The sequence below is a fragment of the Brachyistius frenatus genome, unplaced genomic scaffold (genome assembly GCF_029030835.1).
Source record: "Brachyistius frenatus isolate BFR_SWC_R1_liver_20210118 unplaced genomic scaffold, ASM2903083v1 Contig_10, whole genome shotgun sequence".
In the NCBI taxonomy this organism is placed as follows: domain Eukaryota; kingdom Metazoa; phylum Chordata; class Actinopteri; family Embiotocidae; genus Brachyistius; species Brachyistius frenatus.
In genome coordinates, this window is record NW_027210609.1 from 6,093,669 (window position 1) to 6,115,220 (window position 21,552).

Sequence of the window (21,552 nt, forward strand, 5' to 3'; positions counted from 1 at the left end):
CTAATTGACAGAAAATCCGTTATGTTAGAAAATGATAAACACAAATCCACAATGCGAGCAGACTAAGTGCAAATACTCTCAAACTGCTTTTCTTCGCTTGTTGCGACTCCTGTTGAGACTGAATAAAGGAAACCATGGGAGGAAGTGAGAGAGAGGGCAGGTGCGGGGAGAATATTCAAACCCATAACATAGTAGGAGGCCTGACATTGTGTGCGCTGTCCCCTGCTGAGCTGCTGCGACACCTCACAGCTCTGTATCTCAAAGACTGTATCTTTTATTCACCATAAATGTGGCGTTGGTTGAAGAGATTGGTACATTGTGCCTGAGATGGATGGCTCTCGATCGCAGCACATGTCTGGACTGAATGGATTCCCTTTGTTGAACTCTTCCTCAATTTCGGTCTCTGTTCTGCCTTTTTCCCTCAGCTCGTATCCTATTCTCCATCTCTCCCTGTACTGCAGCCATTTTTTTTTTTATCCACAACACGGCAGTTACCCTCCAAACCTTTTGTCTCGTTTTATCTTCGTCCCCAATATTCTCCCTGCTTCTTTCGCTATATCTTTTCCTCTCTTCCCCTGACTATCACGTCGTGGGCACAGAGATACTGTAGAACGAAAAAAAAAAAAAAGCAGTCAGGTTGCAACAGAAGAACAAAAGGGAGAAAGGAAAAGACAGCTGAGTGGATGCGTCACCTTCTGGCTTGTCAGTAAGAGATATGACTGTGCAGCGTCCATGCAGCTACAGTACAAACCACTGCATATTTCAAAACATCCTGCCCTACTCATTTGTCTATGTGCACAGCAGCCACTGTCTTGAGGGATTTCCTCAGCCATGAATGAGGGGCTGTTTCAGACTCACCCTAATGTCCTACTCAGCAGTGCAGGCCCCCCAGGGGCCTGAGATAGGAGATAATAGGCAGATAAGATGGATGGATGTGGTGATATAACTGTGGCAGCACAAGGTCACCTGATAAAAAAAGTTATGACAAGCAGAAGGCTGCGCCCAAATACTGCATTCAGTCTGAGGCTGGGAGTTTACACCTGGTTGGTTGTAACTCTCCTGTGGTCCAGGAGCAACCCAGGAATGAAAGAAAACCCATCTCCTCCACCTGCTTTTTGTTTGTGCTTTCCTCATGGAGCAGCTTCTGTTGGCAACTCCGTACGGTTTATCTCTTGAGCGTTAAATAAGTGAAAAGCCGTACAGTACTGAGAAAGCCTAGAAGAGTTCTCTGGTAGTTTGCACGTCGACAGTTTATTAAAGCAAAACTTTTAATACAGGAAATGATACCTTTTTTTTTTCTCTTACAAATGTAAAATAGATAGATTTCGAGAGACCAATTGGTTGGCCGATCGTTTTGTGACATTGACATATGAAAGATATATCGGGATCAATATGAAAACTTTTTATTTATTATTTAAATGCCTTGATGTCATATTGAACAATAAAGTTTAGCATTAAACTGTAAATTATCCTGCCTCCATTACATATTTTTGCTTTACCACATTTCGTTTGCTATAAAGATATCAGAATTCTTGTATTTCCCAATATCGTTATCAGCATTGGTCCCAAATATCCAGTATCAGTCGGGCTCTACTTTCCAAATAAATGCAGCCTTTATTCAGTACAGTCAGTTGTTGATCCTACCAGCACCGGTTAGTTAGTTAGCTAAATTGTCAAAACAAAGATCTTCTAAACTGGGTCAACTTTGCAGTAAAAGTGACAACCGACCGAATGACACTTAATGACAACGCTCAATGACATTGATAACAACTCATTCTTGTTTATGATAGTTGTGACAGGTTTCATGTCAGTTCTTAGGCACAACATTTGAAGAAAAGTGTCGCCCACAGTTTTTCTATGGTGACTCAATTTGGTGTCTGACCAGCTGGCAGCTCGCTGGGATTATTTCTAACCACAGGATCTGTAAACTGAACTGTTTGTTTCTGAACATCGACATCCAATCTGGATTTAGGCCATTTTATGTCACAATTAGTAGTGGTGCAATATAATCTGAGTCTTTTGACAGAGAATTGATTTATTTGGCACAAACGAGCAATCCCTCTGTCAGTCAAACAAAAGAAATATTTACAGATGTAACTTTGTCTCTGGAAACCTGTGATGAGAGTTTTGGTGTTTTTTTGGGGGATCCACATGATGAAACTGATTACCCCAAAAAATTGATTTACGGATTACTTTTACTTCCGGTTCACCGAGAAAATGTGAACTGTATCTTAAAAATGTTTTACCGCTGAGTCACGCCACGCCATTCACCGCTGTTAATTAAAGTAATACAGCTTTGTTAATGTTGCACACGGTCTTTAACCTTCACCGAGGTCCGGGCTCAGATCTCTGAGGGCTAATGAGACAGTAAGGACCAAACAAGGACGGATATCAGTCACTCTCACGGAGCGTCCATGTGTGGATATGTGTGTCTGTGTGAATACGCATGATTATATGTGTAGGTGTGTGTAAGAGAGGGAGCGCAAAGAAGGGCAAAGCAGTATCAGTCACTGTCACTAACCACTGCAGTCGCTGGCTCGGTTCCACACGCACACACTCAAAGACACACATGGACACACAAACAGAGAGGTGCAGGATGCATAATTCATAGGAGTAATCAAAGGCAGACAAAAGCCACAGTCTTTGAGTCTGTGGGCCCACCAGGACACGGTTTGACACACAGACACGCACAAACACACACTCTCTCTCTCTCTATTCAAGTGAACAGTAGCTTCTACCAGCCAGGCAGTTGTGTACAGCGGGAAGCAGAGAGAGAAGAGGTGAATAGGAGGAAAAGACAGAGAGGGGGAGAGGATAATTCTTCACACAGCCCCTTCACTTCCCTCCTCTGCCTAGAGGCCCTCTCTTACAACTTCCTCTTCCTTTTTTATTTAAGAAATAGTTCTGTCTAGACCAAAAGAGACAGTGGAGTAGAGATAAACTCCCCGAGCTTGCTGGCTATAGCTTCCTGTTGCATTCGCCCCTTTCTTTCCTCTGCATTTTCTCAAGAGTACATCTAGAGAGAAAAGGGCTTTTTTTTGTGGGAGCTTGTGATCCAAAGTTTAAAAAAAAAAAAAAAAAAATTGGGGTTGCATACTGCATTAATTTTTTATGAAATGCAGATGATTAGCACCCATAAGAATTTAATAAGCCATATTTAGCCTTCATATGATACTGTACAATGATTCAAGGTGAGCTATCGGTGCACTTTAAAGACGTGGACCTCCGTCTGGGGTGATGGGACCTGGTTGTGTAAGTTTGCATAGTCCCACTTCCTCTTTTTTTTTTTTCTCTCTCTGTCCCTCTCCCAGGGCACAGCTGTAAAAAGCTCAGCTCTTAAGGCTTTCATCTCTGTCTAAATCCAAACCAGTGTTCCATTATTTATTTATCTTCCAGACACTAGAAATATCGGCTAAGATCCGCCTGTCTTCAACAAGATGAGCCTCAGCCTTGCGGTGGGTCTCTGGGCAGAGCGGTCACTCACTCTCTCTCACACACACACACACACACACACACACACACACACACACACACACACACACACACACACACACACACACACACACACACACACACACACACACACACACACACACACACACACACACACACAAACACACAGAAATAAATGGGAAAATGAGCACACAAGTGTTAAGATACTCACACATATAGTGCACACTATCAGTAAAATGACTGGGAATGCACTCGGCTATCCTGGTAATGCACCTGCACTGAGGCACCTGATAAATCCCTGAATGCTGCAGTTTTATCTTCCCGGGCCAGGCTCAAGAAAAAGGTTCTGGTCTTTTTGTGTGTGGCTCCGTCTGCCCCCTCTGTTTGTGTCTGTGTCTCCGTCTGTCCGCCCGCTGCAGTGCCTCAGTCTGCAGTCTGTCTTTCCTCCATTACCTCTACCGTTGAAGCTGATAGGCTATAAACTCAGCTCATTATGGATGATCTCTAACTCCCTCCTCGCTACTTTGCTTTTCCTCGCTTTTTATTTCCTTTATAATGTCACGTTACCTGGTGCTGAGGCAGGGCTTCGAGGCTCAAAAGGTGGAGTTGAATTTAAAGCTGCTCTAACGGGTCAAACAACTATGTTTAATATGAAAGGTGTCGCTCACCCACAGAGAAGTAGACAGGCACTCGGAGAGCGTACTCCTCCAAGGCTGATAATCCAAATCTTATTACATGCAAATCTGCTCTGCAATCACTGTATATATCTGGATAAATTTACAAAACTTTATGAATGATGTCATAAATACGCTTGTTCCTCATGTATGTTTGAGAAAATACGTGTGTATCCTAGAAGATTACTGGAATCCATTTTAAGAATGGCATACGTTTTTGTCCATTTAACTTTACTGCCTACTACTGGATTTTAAAATATAAAGCATGTAGGAGGCCTAACGCCCTATTTCAAAATGTTAATGAAAGATAATTAATAGATCCGCTCTTTAAGTCAGATCCGCTCCAAATTTGAATGGGTTCTTCGTTGGCTTATGCTTCACTTTTCCACTAGGTTTCGTGAAAATTGGGCCAGTAGCTTTTCTCTGATCCTGCTGATAAACAGAAAAACAACAAACAAATCGCACCATGTGCGTAACTTGGCGTTTTGTGCGTTTATGAAATTGATTACGGTGGAAGTAATGTCAGGTGGTTGAAAAGTACCCGGGTTGCTCGGGACCACAAAACATAGCGTGGCGTTGCTGCATTGGGGCAAATTGAAACTGTCGTATGCCTGAGCAGGGCTGTGACAGAGCTGACTGCATGAGTTTTATGACCCTCGCTGCTTGTTGATGTTGTTGCCTTGCAAATCAGCTGAATTTATGCTGTTAGTTCCTTGCAAATTAGTTTGATGTAGATTTATTCCCTTCAGCTTCATGCCCCACCATGCTAGCCTGCTTTGACTTTCAGAGAGGATGGTGGAGTGCTTCATTGAAGTTATTTTTGGCCATGTTGCGTAATAAGTCTCTCTTTCTGTCTCTTCTCATGAAGTGGTTTGATGTTGAGCAGTTAGCAGGCAAATCAGCTCTGAACTACTAATTGCGGTGTATCGGCGATATACAAGGACCTGTATACAACCTGCTGCTGTTGGTTTGTCATTTTAGAAATTGTTTGCTCTTGTTTGAGACAACTACAACAACCCTGAGCCTGGCCGCTGCATTGCTTTGAGTTTTGTGCAGATGGAGAAGGAGAGCTTCAGAGGCCAGCAGAGGCAGACGAGCCATCTGCGGTTGTGGAAGTTATCCCGGTGGAGTGAGCCAAAGCTTTATGCTGATTGGTGAATTTGCATTATTAACCAGCCAGCTCCATGATTGTGTTCTGCGTAAACAAAGACAGTGTAGACCTAAAAAAACAAACATAATGCTGCCTTTAAGTGTCCTCTAAATGAACAACTTTACATTAATGGGGGTATGCTTAATAACAATCGTATATTGCCATACAGTTCCAATTCATGTAATGAACGTTGATTGGCCTCCAATAATTCTTCAGCTGTTAGCCTTAAAAAGACTCTGAATAAAAGTAACATTTTTGTAGTTATGGTATAATTAATTAATTTGTTTACATTAAACGCCCAACTCTGACTAGTCCAGGTCTAATTTCTAGTTGCTGTTTTTGTAATTCGGTCATCTGGAAGACATCAAAGATTTCAGGTCCTAATCACTTTTGAGTCATCTTTATCACCAAAAGGATTGAAGATGATCATAAACGCTATGATTGATGACTTCACCTCAGTCTGTGTTAGATTGGTTTTCTGTGTCTGCAGCCCGGCATGTAGACTTGGTTATTACTCTGGAGGAGAGGAAGTTTAGCAGAGAACACTTGAGAGGTGAGAATAAGGGTACAAAATATTGAAGTGAGATAGTGGAGAGAGGTGTGGGAGAGGAGAGACCACAGGGATGTGGTATGACACCAGTGAGGGGAAGACCGGAGAATGGAATAAATGAGGAAAGGTGCTCAGAGAGGAGAGGAGGATGCGACCCTCCCCCTGCTGTCCTCTGAGCTCTGGATAGATTGCCTCCTCTCTGACTTGGAAGTCGAGGTGGGGAAGGATGGAGAACATGGCCACAGCCCAGGGGGGGTCAGCAGAGAAGACAGTCAGACATTAATTTGCACCTCGATTCACACCTCCAGCGTTCCATCAGAGCCAGAAAGCTGCAGACACGGCGAGATGATAGCCCTGCCACCTTTGATCAGACCCAGCGATCGCATAAACCATCCTTGCCATCTATAAGACTTTGCTGCAGGCGATTGGATTCCCCCCTCACCCCTCCCCCTTCATATTCTGACTCAGCCAAGATACCTCTCTCATTCTGTCACAGGCTGCTGAACCCTCTTATAGGAGCCCCTTGTCCAAAAATGTGCCAAATGTAATAAAAGTGTGATAGCGCTTGGCTCCACGTCCAGACCTGGCACCAGAGCACCCAGAAGGAAATTATGTTTCTGAGTTAAATTGGTTTCCTGGCATGTGATAAGTTGGGGTGAATTTTTAATCCATGACCTCATGAAAATATGTCAATCTCCCAGCTGGGATCATTTCTCCCATCCTGCCACCTCCCTTTCTCTCCCTGCTCCCATCTGCCTCCTGCCCCTGTGTCTTTCTTCTGGCTACGCTGTTGTTTGAAAAGTAAAAGATAGCAGGTGTGGGACACCTTTGCACCTCAACCAATTACCTCACCAGTGTATAATCCTACCCAACTTCAACTCTCTTCCCACTCTATCCCTCTGCCTCTCTGCAGCTCTCTCTCCCTCACCTCCACCCACGCAATTCTTTTTTTTTCATTTTTTTTTTCATCTCTTCCCTTCATCCCTGCAGCCTGTTAGGCTCTGTGGCTCACCAATTACAGCAGCAACAGGAAGATAGCTAAAGTTACTCCCACAGGTTGTCTCATGCATGTAGAAGGTATGCAGCTGACTGACGTGACACGGCGTGTTCTCCCATAGCCAGCACACGACCTGAGGAAGTCTGATAGCCACGCTGTCTTTACATGGCTAGCCATTTGCTGCGCCGCATACCAGGCAGCCCGCTGTCTGCCTGACACTTTTCTTTTCAAGTGAAAGGCGAACAAGCCAACATATGACTGCAGTGAGGTGAGGTGTAAGGTTTTGGTATAAAAGTTGAAACATCTATGTACTGCCGCTCAGCGTGAGTAGATTTGGGTAAAAAAAAAAAAAAAAAAAAAAAGGACTAATGTGAACTTTAGAGAGGAGAGTGCTTACGTGTGGTGGTTATGAAACATTTTTTGAGAAAAAACATCAAACATTTGCCTGTTTGAGCTTCTAAGATTTACCACTTTGTTTTATATCATTGTACATTAAAAAATTACCACAAAATGACCTGCTGAAGCGGTTTATGACATCCCAGCGTCTCACATTGTACCATACGCTAACGCAAAGCTCGCAAAGACCTACATCATGCTTTAAAACAAATTGGCCATAGAGCCATCATGGCTATGTTTAAAACCACCAATCTATCATCTAAAATGATTTCACAGTGTAGCAGTGACTGTCTATGTGCCTGCCAGCTTTCTATTTCATGTTATCTGATGTATAGAAATTATAAACACTTCAGTTTCTGAAATATGTTGTAATCTGTGTCTTGGTGTCAAATGGAAGCAGATTCGTATCAACCAAATATTAGGGATAGAGATTATTAAAGAGTACGCTGTGATAATGTGAAGACAGAAGCGGAAGAATAAATTGAATTCTGCCAAAGAATGATAAGAGTTTATAAAAGAAGGATAAAGTATGATTTACAGTGAATAAAATCTGCCTTTTCTCCGCGTCATTTTGTGGCTGAGTCTGGCAGTTGCCTCCTCCCATCAATATCTGTGTATCCTCCTCTGTCAAATTATTCCTTTGGTCGTGCGGTAGTCGCAGAGATTAACAAGTAAGGACGGGAGGTATAGCTTAGTTGTACTTGACTGTCAGTGTCCTCCTGTGCACAATCACCTTCTGTGCCTGATACCAGATAGAGAGTGTGCTGCTGGGAAGGCGTTGCAGGGGCCTGCCATTTAACAAAAATTAATCCTGACATGCTCAGCTACGGGCGAGGCAGCGGCAGCAGGGGAAAATTGGACCAAATCCACCCATTCATCATCAGACAGTGACATGCGCAGGAGGTCGGTCAACATGCTAAGAGCTGCTATACGCGCTCATGTTCATGCACAAGCGTCCTCCCTGCCTCCCTCCGCTCTCAGCCAATCAACTGCTATCAGCTCAAGAGCCAATCAGGCGCGAGGATCTCTGCTGGAGATGCTGGGGGGCTGAAGAGAAGGGACTGTGTCAAAGTCGTACCCTGTTCGGCAACGCTGCATTAAAATTCATATCGAGCTGAAGCACCAAACTGAATACTGATCAGGACACAGGTCACGTCCTGCAGCACCGCGAGGAAGCGCGTCATTTTTACGTAGATATCCACACTCGTGTTCCCTACATACATATGACCGTCAAAATGCATGATAGGGGAGAGCGGCAGCAGCAGGCAGAGAGAAGAAGAAGAAAGATAGTTTGATAGGGGAGAGTGGGAGACGCAGAGAGAAAACACAGAGCGTGAGATCCCGTTATACAAGGCTGTTGTGTCTCTGATGTGGTGCTGGAGCCGTGATCAGAAGGAGGAGAGTGAGAGAATATCTGTTTATGACAGTGTGTGTGGGCAGTTGTGGTCATGTAACCATATGCTGTTGCTATTTTTCCCTCTGTACATTATGTATCTCCTGGAAATGTGTAAATCACTTGTAAATGCAATATTTAAAACAGGTATTGTTCTGCCTTCGTACTCTGTTATAAATAGATGTCTACAGTGGGTAGAGAACATGATCAGTGTTTATGTCGTAACCTCCTAAACACAATATTTGCAAATATGTGTTTGTCGTAATTTAAATAAATTGAGAATGTTGGAGGCGTTATATTTGGTGTAAGCCAATTTCTGGGTTTGTGGCTGGTTCAATCATTTAATTTCATCCTTAATTGTTGCACTGGATCTTGTCATCGTTTTACAAATTTCTGTCCAAATTAGTTATTTCAATAAAACCATAATTCAAATTTAACCAAATTTGTCATTGAAGTCCGCATGTTTGTTGCAGCCATAGATGGTTGTACGTAACACAAGTTAAACTTGACTGATTCAACGTACAGATGCTCAACTTCCGCAGCAGCAGAGAAATGCACAGATGAGTGAAATCTAAAATACTGTTTGCATCATTAACGAGATAGGAATAAAGCATAAAAAACATAAATATAAGGACCAAATTACTTAGTAGTCTAACAGAAACATTAACTGTGAAGTGTATTAAAACAAGCAAATAATTATTTATTTTTTAAATGCACATGGTTTTGCATAGATTTGCATATTTTAAAATATAAATAGTCTCTCAGAAAATGTTTCTTATTAATATAGCAACAAATGTCAATAGATTTGCATAGATTTTATAGCTGTCAATAATTTTTACATATTCTTTTAATTTAGTGGCTCGTCTGTGCAAAACTTTCACATGTCGGTCAATTCTAAAAAAAAAAAAAAAAAATTAAAAAAAAAAAAAAAAAAATGTTTTGATCCCGAACTGCACATGGATATGTTTGGGTACATGTTAAATCACTTTCAATCCTGATTTGAATGGAATTTAGATTAAAGTGACCTTAATCCTTCACCTGATTCCACCCTGTATCCTGCTATGTCAGCAGTGGGAGACAGAGGGGTCTATAGCGCTGATTGCCAGACATGAATTAATGCGTCACTGTGGTGACATTCGGAGGAGAAAATCAGCCAGTGAACTTGTGACCTGCTCGGATTTGGCGACGTACCAAGGAACAATGGCGGGGAACGCGGCCAGAAGAGCCAACTTTTTTTTTTTTATTGTTTGTTTCCATCCCACTAATTCCATTTAAATTCCTCACTCTTCCACTTGATGAAGCATTTCTCTGTGGATGCAAATTAAATGTCTGTGCGAGCGCACGCACTCACTGTTTATTCCACTGAGAGTCTTGACTGACAGCCAAAAGGATGGTCCATGTTTACCTTCATACATGAAGTAGCTGTGAATAAATTAGGGACACCTCATTCTTCAGCAGCACAGCAGTGTAGTGCGTGTCCTTCATAAAATGGCTGAAATCCAGCCATCTCTGCTCTGACTAAGATTAATTGGACACAGCCGCTCCTCTGCTGCTGTGCAACACCGTTAGTGGGGTCTGACACAAGCATAATATCGCATACATATACAAACATGCACATTCATACACGCACACCAAATCAACAAGTGGTCCCAGAGCCTCTGTTGAGTCAGCTCCTCAAGAATCAACATCCAGCTCTTTGACTTTTCCCCTTGAAGCCGGTTCTCAGAGAGAAAGAGCAGTATGGCAGCGTGACAGCGCAGGCGGAGAGAGAGAGTACAATAGACTGTAAGACGGGGAGAGAGAGAGAGAGACAGCAATAACTGTGACTGTCGCCACCTCACCACAAGGAGGATCAATAAAACAAAGTCAAATAATTCTCACCAAGTAATCCTCGGTGGCTCTGTTCAAAGATCCGTTGGAAAACTGTGAATTGTCCAAGTGAGAGCAGTGGACCTGGCCGCCACTCATTTGCACTAAAACTTCTATTTACTCTCAAACACTGCAAGTATCCGCATGCTGACAGTGTAGCTTGTACAGAAAGACAATAGGAAGCAGACAATTTTTGAGAACAGAATGCAGACATACAAGATATTCACCAATCGGGCAGCACTCGAATATCTCCATACAATTTATAAAGTCTGTGTTTCTGACAGAGCACCAAATGGCAGTTCTTCTTTTCAAATTTATGATAGATATGACCAATTTTTAGGATCAAGTGATTTTAAAGTAATCTGCAATGTAAAAATCTTTGGCTTGTTGGATTATTGCTCAGGCAAAACAAACTATTTAACAATGTCAACTGAAACTTTAGGAAATTCATCAATTAAGCATATTCAGTTATTTAGCTAATCATAAGTTTATTGATTCTTTTCATTTGTCAATTTCACTTAAACATTTAAAAAAAAAAGTCAAAAAAGGATGAAATTCCCATCAATATTTTTCCAGAGGCCAAAGTAAAATCTTCAGATTACTTGTTTTCTCAGCTGACAGTCCATATACTCGAAGTCCGGACATAAAACCATAGAAAGTATATACAAGTGGACGTCGCTTCCAGGTCTGAAAAAGAAGTCCAATGTGGAAGTGCCTAAAACTGCAATACCACCGATGGCCACGAGGCTTTGGCTCCATAAAGGCTGTGGCTCCATCGGCTCCCATTCAAATTCTCTCATGAAATGTCAATCTGGTGTTATTTACTGAAGTCACTGTTTCTTGTTACTTTCCTGGCGGTCCATCTGAAAATAATTAAATCATTAATTAGATATTAGACATCAAAAAGCTCGAACCAATGGGTGACCAATGGTTGCCGCTGGTATTAAACACACGGAGTCACACACAAAACTTGATACATGATTTAAAGGATATTGGTGATACAAATCAAACGGATTATACAGAATTAATAGTCTGTGATATACTCAGTCAGACTGAAAATGCTGTTGATTGTAGAAAATCAGGTCAGTGAATGCTGCTAAGGCTTATACAAAGACATGATAGTAACTACATAGGTACTCAAATAAATGTTAACATAAGCATAGTAAACTGTTACTGTAAATTCCGGCTATAAGGAAATGAGAGAAGTCAAGATCAGTGTTTTTATTTGGAAGAGGATTTTGGAAGATGATCACATGCTCAGTGCATGCAGTAAAGCTCTGGATTTTGACCATAGATAGGGAGAGGCTTTGATAGTGAGAATCATTGTTGGACAGATCCCATCAGATTGAGGAAGGATAAGCTGCTTGGGGGATGCGGTCAGAGCAAAACTCTTTTGGGTACTGTCATTTCTCCAAAAAGAGGGTATCCACCATGCCTTTGATGATGGAGTTTTAATTATTAGATGATGAGGAGAAATGGGCCATGTAGAGATAAATGATAGGATAGAAAAACTGTCTTTGGGGCATTAGCCCAAAGATATTAAACTCTGTGCGTGTGTGCGTGTGTGTGTGTGTGTGTGTGTGTGTGTGTGTGTGTGTGTGTGTGTGTGTGTGTGTGTGTGTGTGTGTGTGTGTGTGTGTGTGTGTGTGTGTGTGTGTTGGTCTAAATGTTTTTTTACTGAAGCAGTGCACCTAGACTTTATTGAGTAAAAATATTGAATTAAGATTGCAAGAAAGACATAAACATAAATTGCATAAATACAAGATCAAATCAAGTCAGTCATGCAAAACAAGTACACACAGACACACTAATGAAAACAATCAGTCAGTACAGTTTAACCTTATAACAACATGCTGTGCATCCAAATCTTGTTCATTTTGTCATTGTGTAATCATTATATAGATTTAATGAAAAGTTGGAACAAGCTGGCTGACAGTCAGTGAGGGTGAAGATGATTTTAATAACATTAAAGCTACTTAAGGGAAAACAAAATGGGGAATTCAAAGCAGTGAATGTCTCCAACTTATTTCAGCAGTGAGGTTCAAACTACGGTCTTCCCAGTTCCCAGTTGGTATGACGAACATCTAAATGCAACACATCAGTGGATATTGATTTTATTGTGCATACATTTCAGGTTGCAAGAGCAAAAAAAAAATGTATCGATCAATTTGTCATTATCTTTTTCAAGTAATCACTTGAGTAGTCATTTAGCCTATAAAATGTCCAAATCACTGAAAATTAAAATTACAATTATAAAAACAGAAAACTAGTAACTCCATTATCAAATGTGTAATATGCCCAACAATCCAATAGAGGGCAGCATGTCTTTGTGAAGGCTGCCTACGCATTGACGTGATAAAATACACGTCAACCCTGACGTGACCAAGCTCACAAGACAAAAGTACAAAGTCTGTGAAGTCCTTATAAAGCAGCTGGTAGCGGTATTGGAAGTCATGGACAACCGTGCAGGGTTCGAGAAAAATAACATGGATGTGTGGATTTTTTGTTGTGTGTGTGTGTTGTTTTTCCCTAAACCGAACAGGTGTTTTTTTCTTAAACCCTAACCTCATGCCTCTCCATGGGTTTTTGACGCCTTTTTGGTTTTGGTAGGTTTTTCACACCTGAGAAAAAGCCCCGACACTGACATGCTGCCCTCTAGTGGACCGACAGGTGTATTACGCTTTGCCGTGATACCGAGTTAGATGCGCACATTGTAAAAGCTAGACGTACTGAAGGTTCTTCCAAATCAGTTATTAATGTGTTAATTCATGTTTTAACGCACAAGACTAAATAAAGTTTTTGTACATTTTATGTCGTGCTCTTATTTACGACGTTGAGATAAAAAGCAGCAAGTAAATAAGGACATTAAGTACTATATATAAAGTGACGTGCATCTGTTTGTGCGTTTACATGCATAGTGTATCCTGTATATGTTTCTCTATTCAGCTCTTCATCTGTGTTCATAGACGTTTGTCTAATCTCTGCCTTGTGCAACAAGACTGATATTGTTTGTCTGAAGTGATGCACAGAGCCATATCATCCTCACACAGCCTGAGGAACTCAAAATAAAACAACTAACTAATCCGCATGTTCTTAAAAACCCCTCCGTTGGGTGCTCTGGCCTTCCTTTTACCGGCTGCGTACGTTTTAACCTGCGGTTCAAAGTGAGCAGAACCTTAAGTGCAGCAGAAGCTTTTACATTTTGTAGCCGTGTGTCTCTCTTGCCTCCCCGTCTCTCCCCCTCGTCCCCTCTGCAGGTTCTCATTTCAGATCTGGCTACCTCGCCTTTGTCTGTCTGAGCCCGTATCTCCCTCCCTGTCACTGTTCACTCTCGCCCCACCTATCTGTCGCTCTCTCCATCTTCTCATCTACGCCCTCATTGTCCTGCTTTCCATCTCTTTGTATTAACCTCCCTGCTGCCTTTTTCTCTGCTTTCCGTCGGCGCTGTTTTTGTCTTCGTGCGCTGCCCCTTTTTCCACAGCGTCCCCGTCTGAGTGGCCCTATTGCTCTGTCTCTGTAGAACAGTGTGTCGGCTGTGTAGCGGTGTCCCGACGTCATGGCACATGGCTGCAGCATCCTGGCTATAAATAACTTGGTCTCAGTGCTCAGTCCAAGACTCCAAGACGGCACTGAGAGCCAGAGGGAGAGCAATCTGCTGTCTCCCTCAAGAGATGCTCGAAGGGGAAGGCACAAATATGACAGCTTACTCTGCGCCACGTTTCGCCACCGAGACCTTCATCGTACTTGGTGTATAAAGTGATTTTGAATTGAATTATTTTTCCAGACAAGAGCGAATGTCTGGTTCAGGAAGCAGTTCAAGTACAAGGCTCTAAACGTTGAGGTATAAAATCACAGATAGTATTCTTCCTGTTTTCCATGAGTCTGTAGCGGTGCCTCAGGACATCGGGGAAGAAGCCGTTATAATCGACAATGTTGATGGTTTTTTTTTTTATTGTGGTTCTCTGGTTTCAGTCCTTTCAGGTTTTATTGTAGACGTGTTTAAGAAGCTGAGGTGTTACCTTTTAGCTTATCGTCACCTGTTGTTCACTTTCAAAGGTTCGATCGATGACAGTAACACATCGTTACTTTGCACTCCTTCGAGTAGCTCTACGTTTTACAGTGTAGGAGTTGATGTGCAGTTATGCACAGGATTTTACCAGCAGATCTGTTCATTTGGTCTGAACCCCAGAAATCGAGTGGTATATTGTTGGCTTTCAGTTCTGGTGGTTGATATGTTTCAATCACTTTGCACTGAAGAACTTTGAGTATATGCAGTGTGCAACACAAGTGCAGCACACTACAGTTTTGACTCCTTCTCACTTCAAATGAAATAGTTGATTGGATACATTCACAGTCACAGAGAAATGACCATGGTAGCTGTGATAGCATTACCATGACTACCAAATAACTTTTCATAAATATGCTGATTATATTTGATGTATAAGTTAATTGTATGGTTCAACTGTAATGTGGTTTTTCAATTCATGCACAATATAAAATATCCATACTGATATTAGAGCCTGAAGGATATTGACTTTTTCTGATATTTGTATTTGGGAGTTTAGAAAAATGAAATGATGTATGATAATAGTAAAAAAACAAAAAAACAATCTTGTTTTTTCGTGACCTATTAAGACATTTTACAGAATGAAAATCAATTTGTTTCTTATCTGCAAAACTTACAAGGCAGTGTTGGCCGACATATCAGCCCGGACGATTTATTGGTCAAGCTCTACTTACTATCGTTAAAATCTTGTCGTTGGTTCATTTTGCGGCAGCAAAGGTCACGTATTGAAGTTTGAGTTTGACCAACTGCTTTGACTACAGTCTAAACGAACCAGACTAATGATAGCTAGTTGCACCACAGTCACAGCACTAATGAATCAGTCAACCTTTTTTTTTTTTTTTTTTTTTTTTTTCAAGGTTAACTGATAATTACATGTAATCATGTTTACATTCTCATATTCTTTGTGTAATAATAAACAGCATTTTCTGTGTGGTAAGACTTGTGCACTGTTACAAATGCTGCCCCTTCAGTACTGTTTGTTTTGGAGATTGGCCCTGTTTCTGCGCCCGTGAACTCAAAGACAGATGCTTCTTGTAAGAGTCATGATGCCTTCAGCAAGCTGTCACCTAAATAACATCACGCTGCTTCTGCCGCCCGGTGTTTTAAGGGGGAAAAAGGCTCCAGAGTTTTTGAACATTTCTTATAGTTTTCTGGTGTCGTTGTTTGTCAGTGTAGCGTAAAACTGATTGAGATGTTCCAGTTTGTGTTCTTCCCATGGCCATATGGATTATATAGCACTGCACATATTGTGAATGCACAGTCCATTAGGTATGGTTCTGTTTCTCTGCATTTCTGACTGTGGGCGCTTTGCAAAGACAACAGGCCTCTCCTCCTTTCTTGGCAGACGTCCTGTACTTTTAGCCTCCTGCCTGTGTGTCTTTCTTCACTTAAACAATAACTTAATAAATACATTTAAAAAAAAAAAAAAAAGTCATTCATTTCAAATGTCTGCCTGGTTTTGAAAGCTGCTGGTGCCCAACTAAAGGCAGATTTTAAAATGAGGAACCTTTTGTCTGGCTTATTCTCTCTGCTGATGTGCTCTTTGTGGTCTGCTTTATTTCTGTCCAGTCTAAAAGTAGAGGTGTGTGTGTGTGTTTCTTCCAGGCGACAGTAATCCCAAGGAGAGCAGCCCCTTCATCAACAGCAGTGATGCTGCCGCAGAGAAGAGCCAGCAGTATGACGGCAAGAATATGGCCTTGTTTGAGGTACAATCCTACATTCTGCACACACACATACACACACACACACACTGATTCGTTAACACACACAATCAGCCGAAGCAGGATACACTCATTCTCACAATTTCAATGATTGAATAGGGGCCCTGACATCGATTAATGAGGGTAATTACCTTGTGAAGGGCATGTGGGAACCTCAGGTTAATGCAAGCAAATGTCACACTGCTACAGGAAAGAACTTCAATGAGGCAATTTGCCTCAGCTCTGCACAAAGGTATTTACATTGTGTTCTCAGCGGGATTTCTTGATGTACCAAGCAACAAGAAAAAGATTTCATCGTTTGAGCGTTTTTTTTTTTTTCCTCCAAATGGGTTAAAATACGCAAAAGTGGGAAAGTCTTAGTACCTGAAACAGTCACGTATCTCCAGTGATCTATGGAAACATCAAGTCCACTAATGATGTTATAGGGTTCACTTGGCCGGCTGAGAGGGTTAATAACAACGACGACGACGCTGACTGCAGCCTTTCTGTCTGTTTGTTTCCCTTGCAGGAGGAGATGGACACCAGCCCCATGGTGGCGTCTCTTCTCAGCAGCCTGGCCAACTACTCCAACCTGCCCCAAGGTAGCAAGGAGCATGAGGAGGCCGAGAACAACGAGGCTGAGTCATCGCGCAAGAAACCTGTCAAGGTATTTACTTGTATTTAATGTACCTAAACCTTAGAAATGTGCTTTCAGTGTGATCAAAAGCACAACAGGTACAGAGTACATTTGTATCACAAGTATGCTAATTTGGGAACAAGGGGAAGATATACAGTATATGTAAAATTCTGATGATAAAAATACATATGCAGTGCAAACAGTAGTTTAAAACTATTGTCTGTATTTTATTTCTTCAAGTACAGTGGTGCACAATTAGCATATTTTTTTCACCCAATTTTTCTCTTCACTTCCTGTCACATAAGCTATATTGATAGCTGTACTTGTTACTAGAGGACCTTTGTTACTGTAAACTGTGGTTCTCTGTGTTTTCTGTAGCAGCAAACACAACAACATCTAGAGAGACAATCAATTTAAAACTGAGCTTCTCCTTTATAAGTTATATGTTTTTGAAACTTTATAAAGACTGAAGTGATTGTATTGTGCTGCAGTGAATGCGAAAGCTAAACTAACGTATATGAAAAAGACTAGTGTTTTCTGGGATGCAGGATAATGGTCATCCTGTAGCTGCGGAGGTGTTTGTCACTTTGTAAAAACATTTGAATATATCTAAAAAAGTGCTTAAAAGCAGCTTACTGTTAATGGATATGTAGGCTGCAGTTTACCAGAAAGTGTCATGCTGCTGCAGCACCAGTGTGATACTGTGAAGACTAATTATGTTACTGGCTACAGTATACTGTAAACAATAATATTTTTAGTTATGAAAAACATTTCCTTATAAAATAAATTACTAGAATAAACTTACACCACTGTGCCTGCTCAGTGTGATGCAGTGTGCAAAGAGAAATCACTTTCCTGTAGATTTACATTTATAGCAGTGATACTATTTATTTCACTCTTGAAAACTTGCTCAACCAGAGAGGGCTGTCAGTGTATCCTCGTTGCAAGTGGATGGTCATTAACTGTTACCAAATATAGATCTGCACTTTACATAAGATCACATAATGAATCCCTAATAGCAGAGTTTTGATTGTTTTGTTAACACACTCGCTGGAGAGCTAGAAAAACTCCAGCAGTTTGCAACTTGTCAATCATTCTCTGTTGATATTATAAATCCCCTGTTTGTGTTACTGGATTGCATCTTAAAATGCCACTCACTAATGAGTTCCTTCTACATCATCCTCTAGTATTTTCTGCTGTTGGGTGTTGAGATGCCAGCAGGAAGGAGTTTACTTTTCAGGCTTTTTCTCAGCGCTTGATCGACAGACAGGCAGCTACATTATTAATCCTGTGGGAAAATAGTGGTTTTAGCCGCATGGTGAGATGTGACACGGCAAAGCTGAAATGAAAAGAGATGATAATGCAAATAGTGAAAGAAGTTACGTCACATTAGTGTGACAGGCGGGAGGAAAAGTGGCTGATCCACATGTTAACATATTTCACACCGACTTTTATAAGCTTGTGACGGCAGAGTCGGCCATGTGAGGTAAAACACAGTTCAGACATTGAGAAGCTCCAGCGGTGACAGCTTGACAGCTTTTCTATGACCTTTGACCCCATCTGTCTTTCCAGGTGTCCCAAGCTGCCTGGTATTTTTTCCCCCTTATATATTTGCTTTTCTCCTCATATGTGTCAGTTACATCCACTCCTCTTATTCCCTCCTGTCCTGCTCACCTTCACTCAGGTATTTCTTCTTCTGTTTCACCTTGAAGCAGATCACTGATGGTGAACCGGGAGGCCACTGTACCTTCTATATCTGACAAGAGTGTCGTCTTTTTCTACTGCGGCCCCAGATGGGTCCAGCAGATATACAGTAGATCTTAAGTGAAAAAAAGATTTTAAAGTGACAGTAGAGATAAGATTTAAAGGTACAACTGAGCTCAGGACCAAGCGTATTGATTTCTGCAATACGTGCGAAACATAGTGACACAAACAGCATGAACAAACAGGATCTCAACAAACTTCTCATCAGACGGTCAACTTACAAGTTTTTCCAGAGATTTCAGCCACAATGAATCAGTGGATGGGGTTTTCTTATTTGTCATGCAGGTGGTTTAGTTGTTCAGTTGTTATCAGATGACTGAAGTATTGAGTTTTTACTACCTTTATCACCACTTTTGTCCATGGGTTGGATGGAGTGCCACCAAACAGCCAGACGGTGTATTTTAGTTAAAACCAATAAAACTAATAATGATCTCATCACACTAGACAGTGAAAATGGAAAACATTACACCGACTAAACATCATCATACGAGCATAATCATTATAAACGTGTTAACATTATGACGCTGTGAAGTGCAACATATGACAGATTTATGATTAATATTATATATATTATGTTATATAATATCATATTATTAATTATTATTATTCAATAATAATAAACTTTATTTGTATAGCACCTTTTATACAAGAAATGCAGCTCAAAGTGCTCCACAGCAAGAAAATCACCTGCAGTGTTTCTCATGAAAACAGATATAAAGGAACATTTAAAAATCTAAAAAAGATTCAAAAGGTCAGTTCACCCAAATGCGCAAAAACATCATGATGCAATATTTTGCTTCTGTTGGAGTTTAGCCGTGCAGATCATTTTGGTTTTATTTTCACAGGTTTTGAGATATCTAACTGGGATTTCTGCCTCCAGCCCACTACAACTCAAATTATTCTTAAAAGCATCAACAGCAGTCTTTCATTCCAATGACCATTTCTCAGTTTATTGATATAATCCACAGACCTCACTGTGGACAGTTTCTCACTCGAACTACTTTCTACTGAATGAGTTCTCACAAAAACAGCCTTTGAAACCTGTCTACCGTGTAGAGTAATGGGGACACGCTTTCTGAAAGCAAATGTAATCTCAGTGAACTAACCTTCAAACTAGTTTTAAAGCCATTTTCTATTAAATTGTGATTGTACAAATAATGCAGGTAGCCACTTTAGACAACAACAGCGTACTCATGGGAGTTCAGCACCGCCTTAACATGTCTTCATAATGGAACTCATCGCCAGCGGTGTAAAACCCCATCATCCCAGCACTCCCATTTGTCCCAGATGTAAGGTGTATTTGTCCACCTCTCCTCTGCTCAGTTAACATGGGGAGCAGGTCTAATCTCCCCCCCTGTAACCTCAACCCCTTCAATACTTTAATTAGTCTGCACGCTACACCAAGCTGCTGCTTCTCCAATCAGCAGCCCATTCCACAGGCAATCTCTCCATCGCCATGAGAGGCTTTTCATTAAGGCAGCCTGTGGCGTTTTATCACTCACACCGCGACCTCTCTCTCTCTCCCTCCCCCTATCACCTTCCCTCTCTATTTCTCACTCCACTCCCTCTTCCTCACTCTCCATCTCCTTCATCATCGGTCCCTCGAGTGAGGGAGTGAGTGAGTTGTGAGAGAGGGAGACAGAGGCAGCGGGCTTTCTTTGTCGCAGTGTGAAAGCCAAGATTAGAGATTTTGCTGGCGTGTGACTTGAGGGAGCAGGCTGGAGGTCGTGCAGGTTAAGACGGAAAACACTCACAACTAATCTGACGCCGATTTTCTATCCTCTGACTTCACCCATTTGATATAGGAAGGCAAGCCATGCTTTTTTGTATATGGGCAATTCAGAGTGCTTATATTAAGCACATACAAGCTTTAAAGTGGCATTTAAAGCTGCTCTAACAAATATTTTAAATTAACAGTGGATCAGAAGACAATTTCTATATAAAATATTCAGTCATACAATGCACTATCCACTTGTGATTAGTAGAGTTATTTAACTCGCAGCACTAAGGTTAACGTTTTGGGAAGATCGTTTTGTTACATAGGGAGTTTAACACAAACCACAATTTTTCTTCAATCTTAACCAAAGTGTTACAAGAAAAAACTTCTGGCCTCACAGTCCTGAGTTTGTTCACCCAACAGTGTCTTCCACCACTGCTGTGTGTAAATATAGGACTTTATTCCTTCAAATAAAAAAGTTTTAAACTTTCACTACCTGATTCATAATATATTAATGTCATTTCTTGGAGACAAGGTTGAAATAATACATGAAGTGCAGTTTCAATGCACAATGCAATATTAAGTTGCTCCAAATGCAATAAGAGAGCGTTATATTAAGATCTCAAAGTGGAAAAGAACATTTTTAAGTAATCTTAAAGCGTTGGTTCCTTTTGTGTGAAGCATAGTAGTCAAATACAGCTCTGTTCTGTTTGGTTGTTGAGGATCCACTAGCTTCATTTTGGTAATTATCAGAAATGTGTTTTGGCTCTGGCTCGTAGTGATTTTCAAAGCGAGAAGCACTTTAAAACCTGCTTCGAAATGAAATAAAAAAAAGTCTGTGCAAAGAATTAAGAAGAGGGGTAATATCTTCATTTCTCAAATCTGACAACAGCGACCTGAATGTGCTGCCGTCGTCTAATGATCTTCATGGGAAGACAAAAGGAGGGACCTTTGCAGTCGTGCACCTTGCTCGAGACAAAGGCAAAATTACCTGCTCTAAATCTTGTCTGGACATGAGACCTTTAATTCTCGTGAGGACGACAAGAGGCTGAATTAATTTTTACCTTAATAGGGCTGCTGTATCTAAAGTCTGTGTCTGTGAAAATGCCAAGATTTCCAACTCAATCCGAAGTGTTTATCTGCTGAAATCAATTCATATGTGTGATTATACATTTAATTGTATCTA

At 41.1% G+C, this 21,552-nt stretch overlaps 1 protein-coding gene across 3 annotated transcripts in view; it reads left to right on the forward strand.

Annotated features, from left to right (window-relative positions):
• The window catches only part of slc12a5a (solute carrier family 12 member 5a), a 148,020-nt gene that overhangs the window by 83,964 nt on the left and 42,504 nt on the right, over positions 1-21,552 (forward strand). For all 3 annotated transcript variants that reach the window (XM_069691067.1, XM_069691068.1, XM_069691069.1), the window contains exons 2-3: positions 16,154-16,254; positions 16,778-16,915. In XM_069691067.1, the coding sequence (XP_069547168.1) occupies positions 16,154-16,254; positions 16,778-16,915 (239 nt within the window). The remainder of the gene's footprint in view (positions 1-16,153; positions 16,255-16,777; positions 16,916-21,552) is intronic.